This window comes from Podarcis filfolensis (assembly GCF_964270895.1).
Source record: "Podarcis filfolensis genome assembly, chromosome: 9".
Taxonomy (NCBI): Eukaryota; Metazoa; Chordata; class Lepidosauria; order Squamata; family Lacertidae; genus Podarcis; species Podarcis filfolensis.
The window spans coordinates 53,558,048-53,576,620 of record NC_139610.1 but is presented as its reverse complement, the minus strand read 5'-3'; the positions used below and the strand labels follow the sequence as shown (position 1 = coordinate 53,576,620).

At 42.2% G+C, this 18,573-nt stretch overlaps 1 protein-coding gene across 3 annotated transcripts in view; it reads left to right on the top strand.

Annotated features, from left to right (window-relative positions):
- Positions 1–18,573, top strand: part of MCUB (mitochondrial calcium uniporter dominant negative subunit beta) — a 60,444-nt gene that overhangs the window by 40,892 nt on the left and 979 nt on the right. For 2 of the 3 annotated variants that reach the window (XM_083571691.1, XM_083571693.1), the window contains 6 exons: positions 3,670–3,745; positions 4,550–4,720; positions 9,386–9,490; positions 10,280–10,440; positions 12,309–12,512; positions 13,666–13,782. In XM_083571691.1, coding sequence (XP_083427817.1) covers positions 3,670–3,745; positions 4,550–4,720; positions 9,386–9,490; positions 10,280–10,440; positions 12,309–12,512; positions 13,666–13,782 — 834 coding nt within the window. The remainder of the gene's footprint in view (positions 1–3,669; positions 3,746–4,549; positions 4,721–9,385; positions 9,491–10,279; positions 10,441–12,308; positions 12,513–13,665; positions 13,783–18,573) is intronic. The other variant, XM_083571692.1, reaches the window with a different exon arrangement.

Sequence of the window (18,573 nt, the reverse complement as noted above, 5' to 3'; positions counted from 1 at the left end):
ATTAGCTTATGAATACCAGGATGTCTATTATCAACAACTTTTGCCAGTTTGTTACTATTGCTACCTGTACTTTTTGCATTTCGTTTTTATCTGACCCAATTATTTACACCCATACCCCCCAAAAAATACTTTGTGTAAATACTTTGTGTAAAAAAAAAAGATTAGGATAACACTACATGCATCTGTCGATTTCCATAAAAGCCCTTACAGCAATAAATTTGCTAGCTTTCAAGGTGCCACAAGACTCTTCATTGTTGTTTTGCATAGCAGACAAACATGGCTACCCCATGGGGGCGGGATTAAATTCTGACAGTATCCTAAGTAATATTTTGCATAAGCACTTTCTGTACAGTACATAACCAAATAATATATTTTATTTTTAAAAAAATATGTACTATAATAAACTAAGTAGAAACTTTTCCTGTGATTAAGCGGAAACATGATCATACCATAAACTCACTAAAGATTGAATCAACCAAAAAAATCACTGGGCAGGAATGTTCTTCATCATTCTTGATCCCAGGGTAGGTTACAAATGTATAAAAACAATAAATGTTCCCAGAATATAATAATACACAACAAGAGCAGATAAAACCAATACTCAAGCCAGTTAAAATTCATTCCTATGGATGGTTCCATTAAAATCTTTAAGGGTTAGGAAAATAAGTTTTGAGCATGCACCAAAAGCCTGCAAACAGCCTGACTTCCAAGGAAGAGGGTGTTCCGCATTCAAGATCACCACCACTGAAAGAGTTAATTTTCATGTTGCTACATAATGCACCAATGCTGGATACAGGACACAGCAGGTTGTAGAAGGATGTGGATCCTTTTTGTAGAACAAAATTTGTGTGCCCGCAAAACAGGTTCTTGGTTCTTTGGAGCCCAAATTGATCATGCAATGGTATTAGCCAGAGATGAATTGCCCCCTGAGACATTGGTGGCAAGTGTACTGAAGAAGGGCAAAGACTTTCTGATGATCCTGCTATTTATGCACCATGACTATTGGAAACCCTAATTAAATGAACTAAAGGAGACCGGTTGCTCTTTCTGTCGTCACCTGTCCCTTAATCTACTATAGTAGTGAGCACTGTATGGTAAACATTGGGAGTTTGTGTATATCATAATCCAATATGCTCTTGGCAGATTGATTGTGTTGAGCAAGCATTGGCACTGTTCAGCGTTAGCCTCAGTTTATCTGCCAAGCCCCTGTATACCAAACAGCATTTCCCATTAACCAAGCAGTTGGCATGATAAATAGTTGCAGTGCCTGATTGCCTAGCCGACTGCTACTTGCTTGCACTCAATTTCTAGCATCCGCAGCAACCTTTTTATTGCTTCACAATTCATTTGTATTGGGGGTTGTAAATCAAATTTGAGATGATGAAGAAGCAAATGTGCTGTGTGTGTATGGGTTAACGTGCATCAGTTACTTTACAAGCAAAGAATAGGGGTGGCCCTCGCAAGCACTTGGGCAATTTCAAAAGCAAATGAGAGTATTAAATTGATTACATGGAGACAAGGTTATTACTCGGAAATTTGGCTAGAACTCTTTTAGCATAATGAAATAAAACTCTACTAGAATTTGGCAGCAGGGTATAGTAACCAGAACCACAAATAATTGGATATTGACTGAAAGCAGAAATAATGGGTCATTGGTAGAAGTAAACATTTCCTTTAAAGCAGACTTTGCTTGTTTTTGGTAATTTCCTAGTTTGTTCTATTCTGTTTGTCTTGCTTCAAAACAGACTCATTCTCAAATTTGAGGCGTTCACTTTTGATTATTATTGTTTTTGTAAGGTAACTATTCTAACCAAAGTTGCTATATGTGCATTTCTTAACAATCAACATAAAAGCTTTTTACTATTTTCAGCACCTATGCCATGATAGTACCCACATCCGTAGTAGTTATGGCTGCTTGAGAGACCAGGTTTTCCTTTGTGTCTCCGTATAGCTGTGCTGGTTGTGACAGATATATTAAGAAACAGGAATAAGAGTAGTCCTTCATGCCAAGATTTCTAATTTTTTAGTGCAGCATGCATCAGTGTTAAGGTTATTCATTTGAAATTCTTGTCTCAGTGTCGAACCCAGTTACATGAATGACCTCCTCTGCATGTCTGTCTAGTAATCAATTTCTCATGGGATCATGTCATCCCTTGTGAACCACTTTTGCCCCATGGGGGTGCATGTGAAAGTCCAGATTGTCAATTTAAAATGCTTGTGTGTCATAGTTTGTTGGCATCCATCTGTGTGTCATAACTTTAGCATTCATTGGCGGTGGAGAGGGTGGATTTAAACTAGCATTTTCACCTCGCCGTGTTTTTGTGTCACCAACCTTGTAGAAGAATTGCTGTATATTACCCAATGTGCATTTTTTCATATATTTATACACATTTAAATAGCATTTTTCATGTTTTTTTTAATAAATCCTCTGAATGGAAGTATAGGGAACCTTGTCATTTAACATTGTAGGCTTTCTTAACAGTTTGCTTTCCCTGCCTTCCCGTGAAAGTTGATTATGTTCAAAGAAAGCTTTGTCAGTTTCACAGATACCAGGATGACCTCAGCCATCTACTCCTTTTCTCTCCTACCATTTTCCCACCCAAAAGGGCATGCATGTTTACCTGTATAGTGAGGTGGACTAGAAGGATTCACCTGTATCCAGTGTAGTGAGAGTGCAGAACAGAACGGCTAGCATTTTTTAACAGGTTGGTCAAAGAGTGTCTTCTCCTATGCTAGCTGAAGATGTGTGGTGGCATTATGGAACTCTTAACAGGATAACCTGTGAATTGTGTTTGTGTGCATTGCATGAAATAGGGAATCTTCATCAGTAGTGATTAGAGAGCACTTTCAAAATTGCACGTATGGTTTTTGGCCTTCCACTTCTGCAGTCCCAACAAGTTCAGCAGCATTTTGCCATAGTGCAGGTTGTTTGCTGATGTTTGAAACACCATGAGAGGAAAAGCTTGCAGAGCTTTGGAATAGTAAATGTTGGTGGGGATAATGTTAGGCATCTGCCTTTCTTCTGCCTATATATATCACTCAAAATGAGTTGGCACCAAAGCTGCTTTTCATAAGAAAAACCAACTGCTGGGAGCTGAAATTCATAGCTTGTTTATGCAAGTTTATTTCAATTTTTTAGCTTAGTTTGGCTCAGGTATTTCTTTTTAAAACACATATAATTTTTCACTACAGGGTCTTGCACAGTGTTTTTTGCATGTTTTGGAATTTGTTATTAACACAATTTTTCTCCTGAATTTAAATATCTTATATTCCTATTTAAGAATTGTGTGTTTTCTGTGCCATTTTGTCAGTGGTAATAACTTTGCCTGATATTTTAGCACATCGCAGTCAGGGAACTGTTCCCACTTCTTTTAGATTACTTTTCAGGAGTCATCACAGCCTCGTGAACAAAAGTCATTAAAGAGCTTTTCATCTTTAGAGTTTGTAGTGTTGTTGACAACAATATAATTGAATCCATGCCTATGCCTGTGCATTGTATATATTATCTAAAATCTGGACAAACTTGGGTCTAAACTGGAGATATTCAATAAATATCTTGTCTTTTTCTCCCAGTGGGCTCTTTGTGAGGAAACTTAGGTATGAGAAGCAGCCCTTACATTGAATGTATTCAGCTGAGAACTCTTGACATCTAATCAATCTTCTTTACAGATGCTTTGCCTGAGACAAACTGGAAATCTAAGACATCACAGAAGAGCACTTTATAGCACACTAGTGCCATCTGATGGTAAGCTTTCTTATCAGTTACTGTTCTCATATCAAGTGATGACTTCGTTCACAGTGTCTGGGTGCATGCATATCCAAGAATTTCTCTGTTTTAATTCTGGACAATTGAAAGTCTTCAAAATTTTAGGTCAACATATATCCCTCCAGTGCTTCGGACTTCTTAGTATTTTGCCCACCCCAATCATATAATAGTATACTCCTCGTGTGTCATGAGATGCTCGTGTATTTTGAACTCCTAGGAATAGTGAACGGTGCTGCATTTGGAGATCTTGGCGCAGGTGTGGCAAAGATCAGTAGTGTTGGGGCTTGATAGATAACAAGTCTCACAGGTTCTTTAAATCCCGGGTCTCTTTGGAGCCCATTGCACCCCAAGCAGAAGCACTAAATTCTGCATGAATTCTGGCAGGGGCGGGTGCAGGATTTCAGTAGCATATTCCTCCTTTAAACTCTGCATGGCATGTACTGCAGAGAGTGCATTTCCTTCAACCACTTTCAGTTCTTCATATCCTGTAATGTAGATATATAGGATTCTGGAGTGAGGCCTTCTATCATATCATATACACTTAGTAGCTACCCATTCCACTTTTGGACCTTCTATTTAATATATATGTATTTGTTTGGTTTTTATCACATCCTTTCTTCAAGATCTTCAGTGCAGAGTATATGTGGCAGCATATAGTCAGGTGTGTCATGTCTTTGTTTTCCCCAAGCTTTTCAATATGTGCTTGTAAGTTACTCTGTTGTCATCATTTTTTTAAAAAAAGTTTGAGTGATATATCAATTAAAATGCCCTTTTCTCCCCCAGAAGTAACTGTACATTATAAACATGGATTGCCTGCGATAACTCTGACATTACCCTCGAGAAAGGAACGCTGCCAGTTTACAGTCAAGCCGATGCTGATGACTGTGGGAGTCTTCTTGCAGGACATACAAAGAGAGGATAATGCCATTGAAAAGGTAGAAGTCTTCACAGCAGGTACTAACACCACTGTCACCTTGAAAGTAAAGGACATTCTGTTGCAGCTCCTTTACATGCAAAGCAGACTATGACTTTTGGAAATTTTTGTTAACTGTACTACTTTGGGGGTGTAGAGGTTTCCCCTTCAATGAGATGTCTAGCACAAGAGTGGGCAGAAAGTAAACTGGTAGATCTCTGTAACTGATCTCCAGTAGTTCTGTAAAGATTTCTGATGCTCAGTTGCTTAACAATTTTTGTTGTTTAGTCGTTTAGTCGTGTCCGACTCTTCGTGACCCCATGGACCAGAGCACGCCAGGTACTCCACTGCTTCCCACAGTTTGGTCAAACTCATGTTGGTAGCTTTGAGAACACGGTCCAACCATCTCGTCCTCTGTCGTCCCCTTCTCCTTGTGCCCTCAATCTTTCCCAACATCAGGGTCTTTTCCAGGAAGTCTTCTCTTCTCATGAGGTGGCCAAAATATTGGAGCCTCAGCTTCAGGATCTGTCCTTCCAGTGAGCACTCAGGGCTGATTTCCTTCAGAATGGATAGGTTTTGTCTTCTTGCAGTCCATGGGACTCTCAAAAGTCTCCTCCAGCACCATAATTCAAAAGCATCAATTCTTCGGTGATCAGCCCTCTTTATGGTCCAGCTCTCACTTCCATACATCACTACTGGGAAAACAATAGCTTTAACTATATGGACCTTTGTTGGCAAGGTGATGCCTCTGCTTTTTAAGATGCTGTCTAGGTTTGTCATTGCTTTTCTCCCAAGAAGCAGGCGTCTTTTAATTTTGTGACTAATGTCACCATCTGCAGTGATCATGGAACCCAAGAAAGTAAAATCTCTCACTGCCTCCATTACTTCCCCTTCTATTTGCCAGGAGGTGATGGGACCAGTGGCCATGATGTTTTTTTGATGTTGAGCTTCAGACCATATTTTGCACTCTCCTCTTTCAACCTCATTAAAAGGTTCTTTTATTCCTCCTCACTTTCTGCCATCTGCATATCTGAGGTTGTTGATCTTTCTTCCAGCAATCTTAATTCCGGCTTGGGATTCATCCAGTCCAGCCTTTCGCGTGATGAATTCTGCATATAAGTTAAATAAGCAGGGAGACAATATACAATCTTGTTGTACTCCTTTCCCAATTTTGAACTAATCAATTGTTCTATATCCAGTTCTAACTGTAGCTTCTTGTCCCACATAGAGATTTCTCAGGAGACACATGCTGTTGCTTAACAATAGCCACAGCAAAATGTCTTTTCCCACCTATATTAGGCTTCTGGGATTAAGATAGCTAGGCAGGAGTGGACCTCTGTTTGAAAGGAAGAATATGAGTTCAGTTCAGTTCTTGGACTGAAAACAAATTGTGAGGCTCAGAATTTGCTCAAAGGCCCCCTGATGTTTAATTCTGACTCGTAATGTCTTTTGCACCTGGCTCTGATTGGTACATCTTGAGGTTCAAGGGGGTAAAAGGGAAGCTCGAACAAGGCTGAAGTCTGAACAATCTTGGGCTAGCAATAAGCAGGACTAGCATCAGGGATTGGCATTGTTGGGCTCCTGCCAACATCTCAACAGAGGATGTGATTTCGTCTCCAGAAAACAAATCATAGTTAGTTCGTTTGGGCTGTGTTGAGACATTAAAAAACCCCACACATTGGCTAAACAAACCATCACTTGGTGTTATGTGCAAACCAGGCAAGATGTTGATGGTTGACTTTTATCTCTTTTAATGGTGTCACTAATTGAAGCCACTTCATTTTTTGGATAGGTATTACTAACTTTTTAAATGAATGAATATAGCCAATCATACTATTAGTTCTATTACAATTACTCACTTTTTAAAAAGTTGTTATAGGTGTAACCAAATGGGAGGGAATTCTTGGCTTGTTGGCTGGAATCATAGAACTGAAAACCTTATTATGCTGATAGTCAGATCAATAACATAGTTTAGTAATATCCTTGTCAGCAATCTATAACTGAAGAGATTATCAGACTGCTGATGTTATCATTCCCAAAACATTTGCAGCGTTTCTATTCTGCATCTTTGCATAAGCTGAGATAACTACCAACCAGGCTTCACTTTATGCAACATTAAATAGAAAATTATCTTGCAGACGACAGTTACAGTTAAGAAGTGTACTAGAGAGACTCCTGTATTTGTTCTCCTCTATCTTTCAGTCTCTAGGGCGATGTGAATTTACCATTGCAACAAGTGCAAAAGAGTCTGTGTGCAGTGCTTTCAGAGAAATATTTCCTTTTAAAGATACCACCCCTCCTGGATTTCTTTCCCCAAACCTAATTTATGTTTATATGAGAATACTGAATCTCACTTGCACTTAACATTTCTTAAATCGGCATTTTTGTGTTGTTGCATTTTTTATTTATTTGTAGAATGCCTGGTAGCCGACCCATAAAAGTTAATAGCAAAACAAAGCAGCGAGAATAATATTTCATATAAATATTTAATGTTCCCCCCCTTCCCTCCTTTGATAAATGATACTGGGCCAGATTGCATCCCCAAAAGAGCGGGTGGAGAAGAAAGCTGCTGTACTTGGTTCATTGCTACTGTAATCAGAAGCCCAGCATGAGCCCAGATGACAGAATTCCAGTTAGAATATGCCAGTATGCCTTTGCTAACAGCACATTACTTTGAGTCAGACATAAGACAGAGAAGCAGGCCATGTTCCAAGCTAATAGTAATATGTTTTATCAGAGCCTCTTGTTGTGCTAGCTTTAAAGAAACATTAGTGCACTGACGTTGCACCTTTTGGATGAATGACCAGCTCAGTGCTAGAACACATGCTTTGAATGTAGAAGGTCCCCCAGTTCCATCTGGCATCTCTGGTAGGGTCCTTCACTATGCTCTTTTCAGCACCTGCTTTAAAACATCTTTATTTTAGGCCATCAAGACATGTAGAAGTTACAAGCCGAAAGGTTTTAATATATCTGCTTTTATCAATAATTTTAATGTTTTATTTTATATTCTTTAAGCCGCTCGGAGGTTTCCTTACAATCAAATGGTATATCAATATTGTTAAAGAAAATAAATCTCCATTTAAAGCAGTCTGATAGCGAGAAGGATCTATGATAGAAAGCCACTTGCCATAACCTGCAAATGACAGGAGGACAGCAAATTATGGTAAACAGCTCTGACCATACAGTGCACAGGAAGAGGGAAACAGGGAGAGTGTGCAGGCAATCACTACACTGTTCCTTGTTTTGATAAAACCATAGGAAGCTGACTTATTCTACTGAGTCAAACCATTGATCTATCTATATCAGTATTGTCTATATGTACTGGCAGTGGCTTTCCAGGGTTTCAGGCAAGAGTCTCTCAGCTGTACCTGACAATGCCAGAGATGGAACCTGGGACCAATGGGAGCCGAAATACGTGCTCTGCCATTGAGGTATAGCTCTTCCCTAACCCTGGCCACATTGGTCAAGAGCCCCAAAGCAAAATGCTGCTCCAAAAAGTATTATATTGGGAAGAAGATAGGCTTTTCTTAGAGTATGCGTTCGGAATTACCGTATTTTTCGCCCTATAGGACGCTCTTTTTCCCCTCCAAAAATGAAGGGAAAATGTGTGTGCATCCTATGGGGCAAATGCAGGCTTTCGCTGAAGCTTGGAGAGCGAGAGGGGTCAGTGCGCACCGACCCCTCTTGCTCTCCAGGCTTCAGGAAGCTCTCCGCAAGCCGTGGGAGAGCTCCGTGAAGTCACGCAGCTCTCCCACCTCTTGCGGAGAGCTGCCTATACCCAGAAGCCTGGGGCGCGCTGAGCTCAGCGCCCCCAGGCTTCGGGCTTCGCACGGCTCTCCGCAAGCCGTGGGAGAGCTGCGCGAAGTCGCGCAGCTCTCCCACCTCTTGCGGAGAGCTGCCTGCACCCAGAAGACTGGGGCGCGCTGAGCTCAGCACGCCCCAGGCTTCGAGCTTCGCGCAGCTCTCCCATGGCTTGCGGATAGCAGCCTGTTCTGGGGACTGGGGTTGGGGGAAGCTCGGGTTTCCCCTGCCCCAGCCCCGCGCCTGGGGGGGAAATAATTTCTTTTCTTTATTTCCCCCCAAAAAAACTAGGTGCTCCCTATGGGCTGGTGTGCCCTATGGGGCGAAAAATACGGTAATCTATACATGGGTGGATACAGTGGTTCTGATCTAGATGTGAGCACATAGGTGGTGATTTTTGGCTTACTAACTTTCAGAATCTTCGGACCAAAGTGTAGATCACACTAATGGTGTGCATGGATGCATGGTAGCTTCTCTTGTTTTTTTCCAGGTAAATGGCAGGATTGGAAAAGTAGATTTTGGGAAGCAGGGTGTTGTAAACAAAATCTGCCCTTTTCCCCTTATGGGGTATCCAAGAGCCCATATAGAGTCCTAAGGGTTAACCCTTTCTCTCCATGCTATGATTTCAGTGACGATTGCAACCATCTCCCTCCTAGATTAGTCCTGGGAGGAAAGCTTCCATTGCCTTGATGTCATGTCCCGTTTTGAGTTTCACTAGACGTGACAAGAAACAGGAAGCGACAAGACATGGGCCTATCATAGAAACAACCTAACTCAGTAATTGTTGGTGTAGTAAACCTTGCCTGCATTGAACTTCATTATCTGTGATCAACACAGTACTGGTGCTTCATTACTTAATGAAGCCTTTTATTGCTAGTATTGAGGTATTTGCTTTCTCCCTACAGATGGCAGCATGATTTCTTCTTCAACGTTGATGGAGGTTCTTTTGATGAATGATTTTAAACTTGTCATCAATGGTGCAGAATACAGTGTTCATCCTCCACTGAAAGGTACACAATTCCATGACCAATGTGAAATCATCTGCAGACATATTTAATATATTTAAAATTAATCCCTTCAAAAATAGAAACTTAACTCGTACCACTTCATGCTGGCTGAGAAGTTAGCCCCATTGAGTTCAATGGGACTTACTCCTAGGTAACTGTGAATAGGAAGATTGCAACCTTAAGCGGTCAAAACTGACACTTTATTCTGTGCTTTAAATGACTAGGATGATAGAGCTGTTCCTTCCTTTTGCAAACCCCCAACCTTAATTTGAATTCTGTCTCTTGAAATAAATGGTGCCTATTGAAATGCATGCAGGTGTTCTTGTTCTTGCATAGCCCTGCTTCATTTGCATTATTCTGAGCTTGAATAAGAGGTGAAGTGGGAGAAAAAGAAATAGCAGGAAATGCTTGGCAGCTCAAGGCAGCCTGCAGGAGAAAATACAGTGTGCCTGCAATTTATGCTCACTTTACAGAAGATCGCAACCTTATGCAAGGTGTTGGGGGGGGGAGTAAATAAAGGTGATGTGAAGAGTTGCTTACCAGTCTCTGGGAGCATCCCAGGGGCCTAACATCTCCTTCCCAGAGACCAGTAAACAGCCCTCTGCTCATAGCGCATGGGGTTCCTGACTTTGGTGATTTTGCCTTTGCACAAAGACTCCCGGAATCAAACCCTCATGTAAGTGGCGGGTCCATTGTACCTGCCCATTGGCCATATCCCTGAAAAGGCATGGAATTTCAGGCCTCCCAAAAGCTGCGCTGGTATAGTGGTTCCAGTTTTTTTCTTTCTTTCAGATCAAATGAGCACAGAACATAAACTGGAGATGGATGACATCAAGTCTATGGTCCACAAGTTGTTTACAGCACTTCATTTAGAAGACCACCAGACAAGGAGGGAGAGGGAATTAATGCAAAAAATGGAACTTCTGAAAGAAGAACTGCTGCCTCTGGAGCAGGTCTGGAAAAATATTTCTTCATACATTTCATATTGTGGAAATCTATTTTGAGTTTAGCAGGTGAAGTCCATGAAATGTGTGGCAGATTTTCCCACTTCTGCCCCCATTTTTGACTGGTTCCAGAGACACTGGAATGGGCCCAGTACCTGATTTTTGTTACCCCAGTTCAACACAATTTAACTTATCAAAATGGGAATACAAGGCATCTTTCTGTTTTTGTAACATCCTTCAGAGACAGGTCAGATCTGCATACTGAAATGGTATATTTCTACTCCCCATTCCCTATATTGAACCACTAGGTTTATGTTATAAAAATAATACTTTGAATTGGCTCAACTTAATTAATCCACCTTTATAGATAAGTAAACCAAGTTGTATTTTAACATTGAAACTCTCTTAGTATGCTCAGATGTGAGCCAAACACATTCTTGTATAACTTAGATATTGATATTGTAACTTCTTTCCAGATACACTTTTTAAAAGCAGCATGTGGTTTGTATTTGATGTAGTTATTTTAGATGTTTTGCTTTGATGATAGTAAACTATATTTAATAATTGAAAATTAAAATTATTGCAGAAGTTGCAGTGTATGTATTTTGGACATATGACTTAATCAATTTCTTTCATGGATAGTTTGTGAAATGGAGACTCTTTTTCTTTGATAATTGAGAAAGGATAGCAAAAATTATCTCCTTGGAAGCAAAAATTGAGTGTAAATATCCCTTCTTTAAAGCTTCTTTTGGTCTTTCATTTGGGGGCCCATATCACCTTTTCTTTGCTGCCCAATTCTAGCCTTGCTGATTAAAGTAATTATGATTTAATTAGGGTTTCTCAGCTCTGCATCAGTAATGTTATTTTATAAGGTTTTTATGCTATTTATCTTCTTATCTGTATTGCTTGCTTAAGTTCTATTAAGTAAATGAAATGTGTCTGCTATACGCCTGAAAATTTCTCCTTGAACACTAGATTTTTCTGTGTGCTAATACTAAGGAGACTAATCCGTCTCCCCCTGAATGTCATAGTTGTTAATGAAAAACTACGGGTACAGGGCTGTACAGTGGTACCTTGGGTTAAGTACTTAATTTGTTCCGGAGGTCCGTTCTTAACCTGAAACTGTTCTTAACCTGAAGTACCACTTTAGCTAATGGGGCCTCCTGCTGCTGCCGCACCACCGGAGCACTATTTCTGTTCTCATCCTGAAGCAAAGTTCTTAACCCGAGGTACTATTTCTAGGTTAGCGGAGTCTGTAACCTGAAGCGTATGTAACCTGAAGCTATGTAACCCGAGGTACCACTGTATACAAATTTAAATAACAACTTAATTGTCAGACTCAACTTCTGCTACATAGAAATCAGGCTTAGATACATCCTCTGAACAAAGCAAAATGGTCACACCTGCTTTATCAATAAGAAAGTAGAACAGGCTTGCAGGATCAGACCAAGGTCTACAAAATCCAACATTCTTCTCCCAAAGTGGTTAGATTAGAAGAGTGTTCAAGACCATCTAAAAGACTAAGGAAGAAGGACAGTGCTTACTGTTAAATGGCTTCTTGAAAACAGTTGAATTGTTGTTGGCATCCGTCTGTTTTGGGGGACAATGGAGGAGTCCACCTTTATAAGTGAAGTCAACGTATTGGAAGGTTGCAGCACCTGCTATGGCTGTAGTGAGTGATGCAGGAGAAACATGTTTTGTCTCCATGGGAAGGCCTGGCTGAAGTCATCATTTGAGACTTCTCTACACTCCACATAGTGAAATATTTTAATTTATTTATTAATGCACTTTTGCATACAAGGTAATCTGTGGGAGTGGGTGGGGCATGCTTGAACAATGTTGTCTCTTCGGTCTTAACATTGGTTCTCTCTTCCTAGCTTAAAGCTGGAATTACTACAGATGTTGATGCTAAGACTTCTCGGCTTCTATGGATTGGCTTAGCCTTAATGTCAACCCAAGGTGGAGCCTTGGCATGGCTTACCTGGTGGGTCTATTCATGGGATATCATGGAGCCTGTTACTTACTTTATCACCTATGGAACTGCCATGGCATTCTATGCTTACTTTGTGCTTACTAAACAGGTGAGTCTCAGTAAATCTGGAGCTGTAATGTTAGCGGAATCTACATGGTTATCATAGTGAGAGTCTGCAAGTACATATCTGTGAATCTTCTAAAGTATCCTAACAAGGAGGCCTAGGATTTCTTTAGGTTGTAAAATGTCCATAGACCCAGGTTGGCTAACCTGCAGCCCTCCACTTCATTGGATTCTATGTCCCATCAACTCCAGCTGGCATGGCCAATGGACAAGGGATTGTGGTAGTTAGGGTCCTTCAACTTCTCAGGTGGGCACAAGTGCACTACCAGGTGGGTGTTTTTATGCACCACTCACTTGAAGGTGAAAAACATCGCCCATTTGACTGGATGCTGGCTCCTCCCTTTCCTTTGGGGGGCAGTTTGTTTTCTGCCTTCACTTGAACTAGACCTATTTTGGAATAGACTGTCCTATTGTTCTGATCTCCACGGGGTTCATACAATTTTGTGGATGCTGGTCATTGGATCTATAAAGCTTCTATGCCTGGGGCTACATGCCTGAAGGGTCACCTTCTGTCCTTCAACATATCCACAATCAACCAAGAGTACTTGCCTAAATGTGAAATGCATGCATCTCATCCATACCATATTGAGTGCTCTTTTTTTTTCCAGTGGCTGATTCACTCTGTCACCTTGGGAGAGTCATTAATGTCTTGGGACTTTGAATCAATCATTTATAAAGGCTAAAATTAGTTATATGAAAGAGTCACAGTGAGGTGGCTTCACCTTTTAGACTTCATGTGAAAGTGGCCTTGTAAGAATAATCCCATGTGATAAAGAGCACGTTGCCACATGCTGAAAATTACTCAGATTTGTAACGTGCATTTCATTGTGATTTTTTCTACCTCAAAAGCTATTGTGAAAATGAGCCCTTAACATTTTTTAGATCTTTCTGTTTACTGATTTGATGGAACTAGGAGTCTCGTAGATACTCTGTCTCTCATATGCTACATTGTATGTTTGGTTCTTTTTTACTTTTTTAAAGGGGGAAATGGGCTTGAAATCTAAATTATTATTTTTTTTGGAAAAACCACTTTATCCACATTTAATGACTGCAGCTGCAGTAAAATGGACAGCTCTGCAATTGTGATCTCCTGTTTGAAAATTTCAGAGTACTCCCTTATATTTTGTTTTCCTACACAGGATTATATTTACCCAGATGCTCGGGACAGGCAATTTCTCCACTACTTTCACCAGAAATCCAAAAGCCAGAACTTTGATGTGGATCAGTATAACAAATTAAAAGATGATCTTGCAGAGGTTAGTTGCATAACTTGCTTTGAGACAATATACCATAATTTTCGCTCCAAAACACGCACTTTTTTGCTCCTAGAAAGTAAGGGAAAATGCCTGTGCGTGTTACGGAGCGAATGCACTCGACCAGAGCCATGGCTGCCGTCAGTCAAGCAAAGCGGGAGCCGCTTGCAGGGCTTTGCACGGCTCTAGCTTTGCTTGCTTTACAGCCAGGAGGAGGGGGAGGGAAGGAGAGCCATGGCAGCAAAGCGGGCAGCAGCCGCTTACACGGGAGGAGGGACAGACGGGAGCCATAGCGAGCTGGAAAAAGCGTTGTGTAGCCAGCAACAGCTGCTGCAGCCTCAGCTAGCAAAGGTCCGTGCGCTCTCTAAACGGAGCAATGAGGCTGCAGAGGGACGGCAGGGCACAGGAGGGCTCTGAGCCACGAGCGCAGTGAAAACCAGTAAAAAGGTTTTTAAAAAGGCTGCTGGGGACAGGAGGGCACAGGATGAGGGAGAGGGGGAAATTACGATTCTCCTAGTATCTCAGCTGATCCGCTGAGCAGGACTTGGGCCATTAGCTGTGTAAAGCAGCAAAGAGGGAGAGAAGGAGCAAAGCGGGAGAGGAAAGGAGCTGCTTACACTGCTGTAAGTGGCTGCTGTCCAGTTGGCTCCTTTAAAGCAACAGTGCTCTTTCCCTCCCCCCTCCCCGCTCAGCTCACCGAAAAGCTCCTTTTCCACACACCCCACACGAGCTCCTTCTCCCCTTAAACCCCTCTCCTGCATCATTAGCAGCATCCTTCTCCACCCATCCCATGCGTGTTCCTTCTCCCCTTAAACTCCTCTCCTGCATCATTAGCAGCATCCTTCTCTACACACCCCACACGTGTTCCTTCTCCCCTTAAACCCCTCTCCTGCATCATTAGCAGCATCCTTCTCCACACACCCCACGCGTGTTCCTTCTCCCCTTAAACCCCTCTTCTGCATTATTAGCAGCATCCTTCTCCACACACCCCACGCGTGCTCCTTGTCCCTTGAATGCTTTTCCTTCCCTCCCCACTTAAAACATGGTTACAAAGCACGGATCCACATGGATCCTCAGGATTTTTGCATTGGGTCACCCCAAGTTCACCATCAGATCACATAGCATATCCATGGCTACAGCCTGCACCAAAAAACACACACGCACCCACTGTTTCATGGGGTTGCAATGGCGCAAAAATGTGGTTACAAAGCATGGATCCACATGGATCCTCAGGATTTTTGCATTGGGCTACCCCAAACTCACCGTCAGATCACGTCTGTGGCCACAGCATGAACCACAAAAATCATACATCCACTGTTTCGTTTAGAATATTTTTTTCTTGTTTTCCTCCTCTAAAAACTACGTGCGTGTTATGGTCAGGTGCGTGTTATAGAGCGAAAAATACGGTACTTAAATTTTGTCCTGTAACATAATAGTGGCTCCATAAATGTTTTGAAATCCCAGCATTGGCCCCACTTCTGCAGCTGGCACATTTCAGGGAGTAACGCTGTAGTCTGTTGCTAAACAACATGCATAGAAAGCACACTCTTGTAGCCGTATACAGGCTTCCTTTTTGAAAAGTGGGTTTAAAATGCATATTGACAGCCACTTGACAGGTGAGGAAGAAAAGTAATAATCTTACTTTGGAGGAAATGGGTACAGCTTCCCTTTCCATCTGCTGCAGCAGCTGTGATTAGTGTCAAGGAGATGTGAAATGGAAAACTCTCCAGCTCCAAAGTAAACAAACCCTTATCTCCCTTGCTGTCTCCAAAAGCTAATGGAATGCTTCCCAGCTACTTCAGTAGGCTTTAAAACAAAAATGAATAGTGTTGACCTTGCCAGGCCAGCTCTGCTCAAACCTTCCAAGTCCATAGAGAATTGTTTGGATTATGAACTTCATTGCTACTCCTCGGTGACAATTTACAATGCACCAGCTGCAAAAGAGAAAGCCAAATCATAGGCCTGCCCACCTTCTATATCCTCTCTCAGAACTGGTGAGACATTGCCATAGTCACCAGGTGCAGAAGATGACCCTGGCAGAGTGTTGTGATTTGCAGCTGCTGCCAGCGGCTGCTGCTTTCACTGGATTTGCCAGCCAGGAAGAGGATTCTGCCATCCTAGATGGCACATTAACTTGCTTATGTGATTGCCAGGAGCTCACTGTCAATATAGCACAACACAGTTACAAAGCCAATAGCTTCCCTTGCTATTCTCAGTTCTTCTTTGTCCAGTGGCCCTATTGGCATCTTTCCCTCCCTGTCACTGCCTCTGCTTACCCTTTCAGATTTCAGGCATCCTTGGACATGTGTTGCAACCCATGGGAGTACCAGGCTCCAGATCTTGGGGCGGGGGGGGTTGACCTGTAGCAATGTGTAAGCTGAGGTACAGGTTTTGTGTTGGAAGACATCCCCATTAAACACTTGACCACTGTTTGATGATTAAATAAATTCTAACACTAGTTGCTCAGTGGAAGAATGCTCATGCTGTTATACTTTAGTATATATACTTACACTAAGTAGATTTATTTATTGCATTTATATCCTGCACTTTGCCCAAGGGTACTGAAGAAGGGAGTGCCCATAAAAGTCCGTGTTGAAATGTCATGCTGTACGATGGCCAAACCAGCTTCCTGATTTTAGTTAATTGAACCATACTTAATTCTAATCAGAGGTGGGAGGGACACACGAACCTGCAGGGTGCTCTTGGTTGTTAAACCATGTAACTAGGCAGCGTGATGTTTGAGATGTATATTCCATTTGTTCCACACAACAATCTGTGAGATGAGTGATCGGCTCATGGTGGACATCTGGATTTGAAATGTGGAAATCAGTCTTCTTTGCCACCATTGTGTCTGCTCAGTGTCACAGAGCTAAGCTTGCGCAGGTGTTGAAAGGCCTCTTACAATCTGGCCAAAGCAGGGGAAGTGATAGAACCATTGATGCCTGCTGTGAGCATCATGCAAGACCTTTTGCAGCTAAACTCTCCTTGCATAAGTTCTGATTTGGATTCCAGTTTTTGAAATGAGTTCAGAGAAATGGACAGAGTCCTTGAAGAAATGAAACCAACTGCATATATGCAGCTAGACCCTTGCCCTTCTTGTGCCCTTAACGTGACAAGTTTAGGCATATCCAGTTGGGTCCCAGAGGTAATCAGTGCCTTCCTTCAAAACTCTGGGAAGCATTCCCTCTCTTAGGTAAAGGTAAAGGGACCCCTGACCATTAGGTCCAGTCATGGCCGACTCTGGGGTTGCGGCGCTCATCTCGCTTTATTGGTGGAGGGAGCCGGCGTACAGCTTCCGGGTCATGTGGCCAGCATGACTAAGCCGCTTCTGGCGAACCAGAGCAGCACACGGAAACGCCGTTTACATTCCCACCGGAGCGGTACCTATTCATCTACTTGCACTTTGATGTGCTTTCGAACTGCTAGGTTGGCAGGAGCAGGGACCGAGCATTGGGAGCTCACCCCGTTGCGGGGATTCAAACTGCTGACCTTCTGATTGGCAAGTCCTAGTCTCTGTGTTTTAACCCACAGCGCCACCCGTGTTCCTCTCTTAAAAAGGCTTAAAAATTACCCTTGTCCCTGATGAAGCTAATAACTGTCACCATGCATCCAGTCTATTGTATCTTAATGCGGTAAATTCATGATTGCTCCTTAGCAGCAGGGTTTTCTAAATGACAGTGATTACTTGGATCAGTTCCCATCTGATTTTAGAGCAGAGGAGCAAATACCCTGATGCTAAGTGATTTGGCAGTTTTTGCCTTCCACTGCTTTAAAGGTTGGACATGGCTTTGAAGCTTGTCTCATCATCCTTAAAAGCAGGGCTGGGGAACCCTTTTCATTCCCTTCTGGCCAACCTTCAGATGGGGCATGGATAGGCACATGCCAGTGGTGGTTGATGGTCAGAGCCAGAGGCCAAAGTGGGAAGAACTTTTTACCTTTGTGCTACAGGCTAGTTTCTACATATACTCTCACATTCCCTCTTTCTTCCAAGCAAGCAGGAGGCACAATCAGACTTCAAGGATACATTCTAGCCAAGCAAAAACAGTGTGGCCTGGGATAGAGTCCTGAGGGCCAGATAAACAAGCCTAGAGGGCCACGTTTGGCCTTCAGCTTTAGATTCCCCACTCCTGCTTAAGATACTAGTCCTCTGCTTGCTCACCAGGCTCTGCAACTGAAGCTAGCCTGTTACTTCTTAATGCTATGATTTTTAAAGGAGTGACTACCCCTAAAATTGTCCCAGCGATACCTGCCACTCATTCATTCATATACAAGTGTATGTGTGCACACACTTGATATTCCTCTTATTACGCCTTACTGCCCTTTGTCCATCGTTTCGAGTGGTTGTAGACACAATGAATTTCCTTCCTTGGAATTAAGTGGCAGTTAACTGGGGGAAACAGTTTGGATGCATGCTGTGAGATTTAAAAATTCAGGAACCCCACATGTAAATAACCACAGGGTTTCCTGTAATGACAGCAGATTTCCTCCATGCATGTGATATATAAAAAGTTCCTCTAGAAGCCAACAATTGGAGTACCTTTTATGCTGACAGATGGATGCAGTTAAACTATCCAGTTCCTTAGGCCTAGATGGGGAATCTGTGTCCCTCCAGTTGTTGTCAGGCTCCCAACTCAGAGATGGTGTTTCAGTCCAGAAATTACTAGAGCCCACAGGTTTCCCACCTCTGCCTTAGCCTAAAGGTTATATTAATGTATACAACTACTAACCTAAGAGCAGAACTAAATGTTACAGCAAGCACTCAAGTGCTGGAGGGCAACATGCAGTGAATAACAG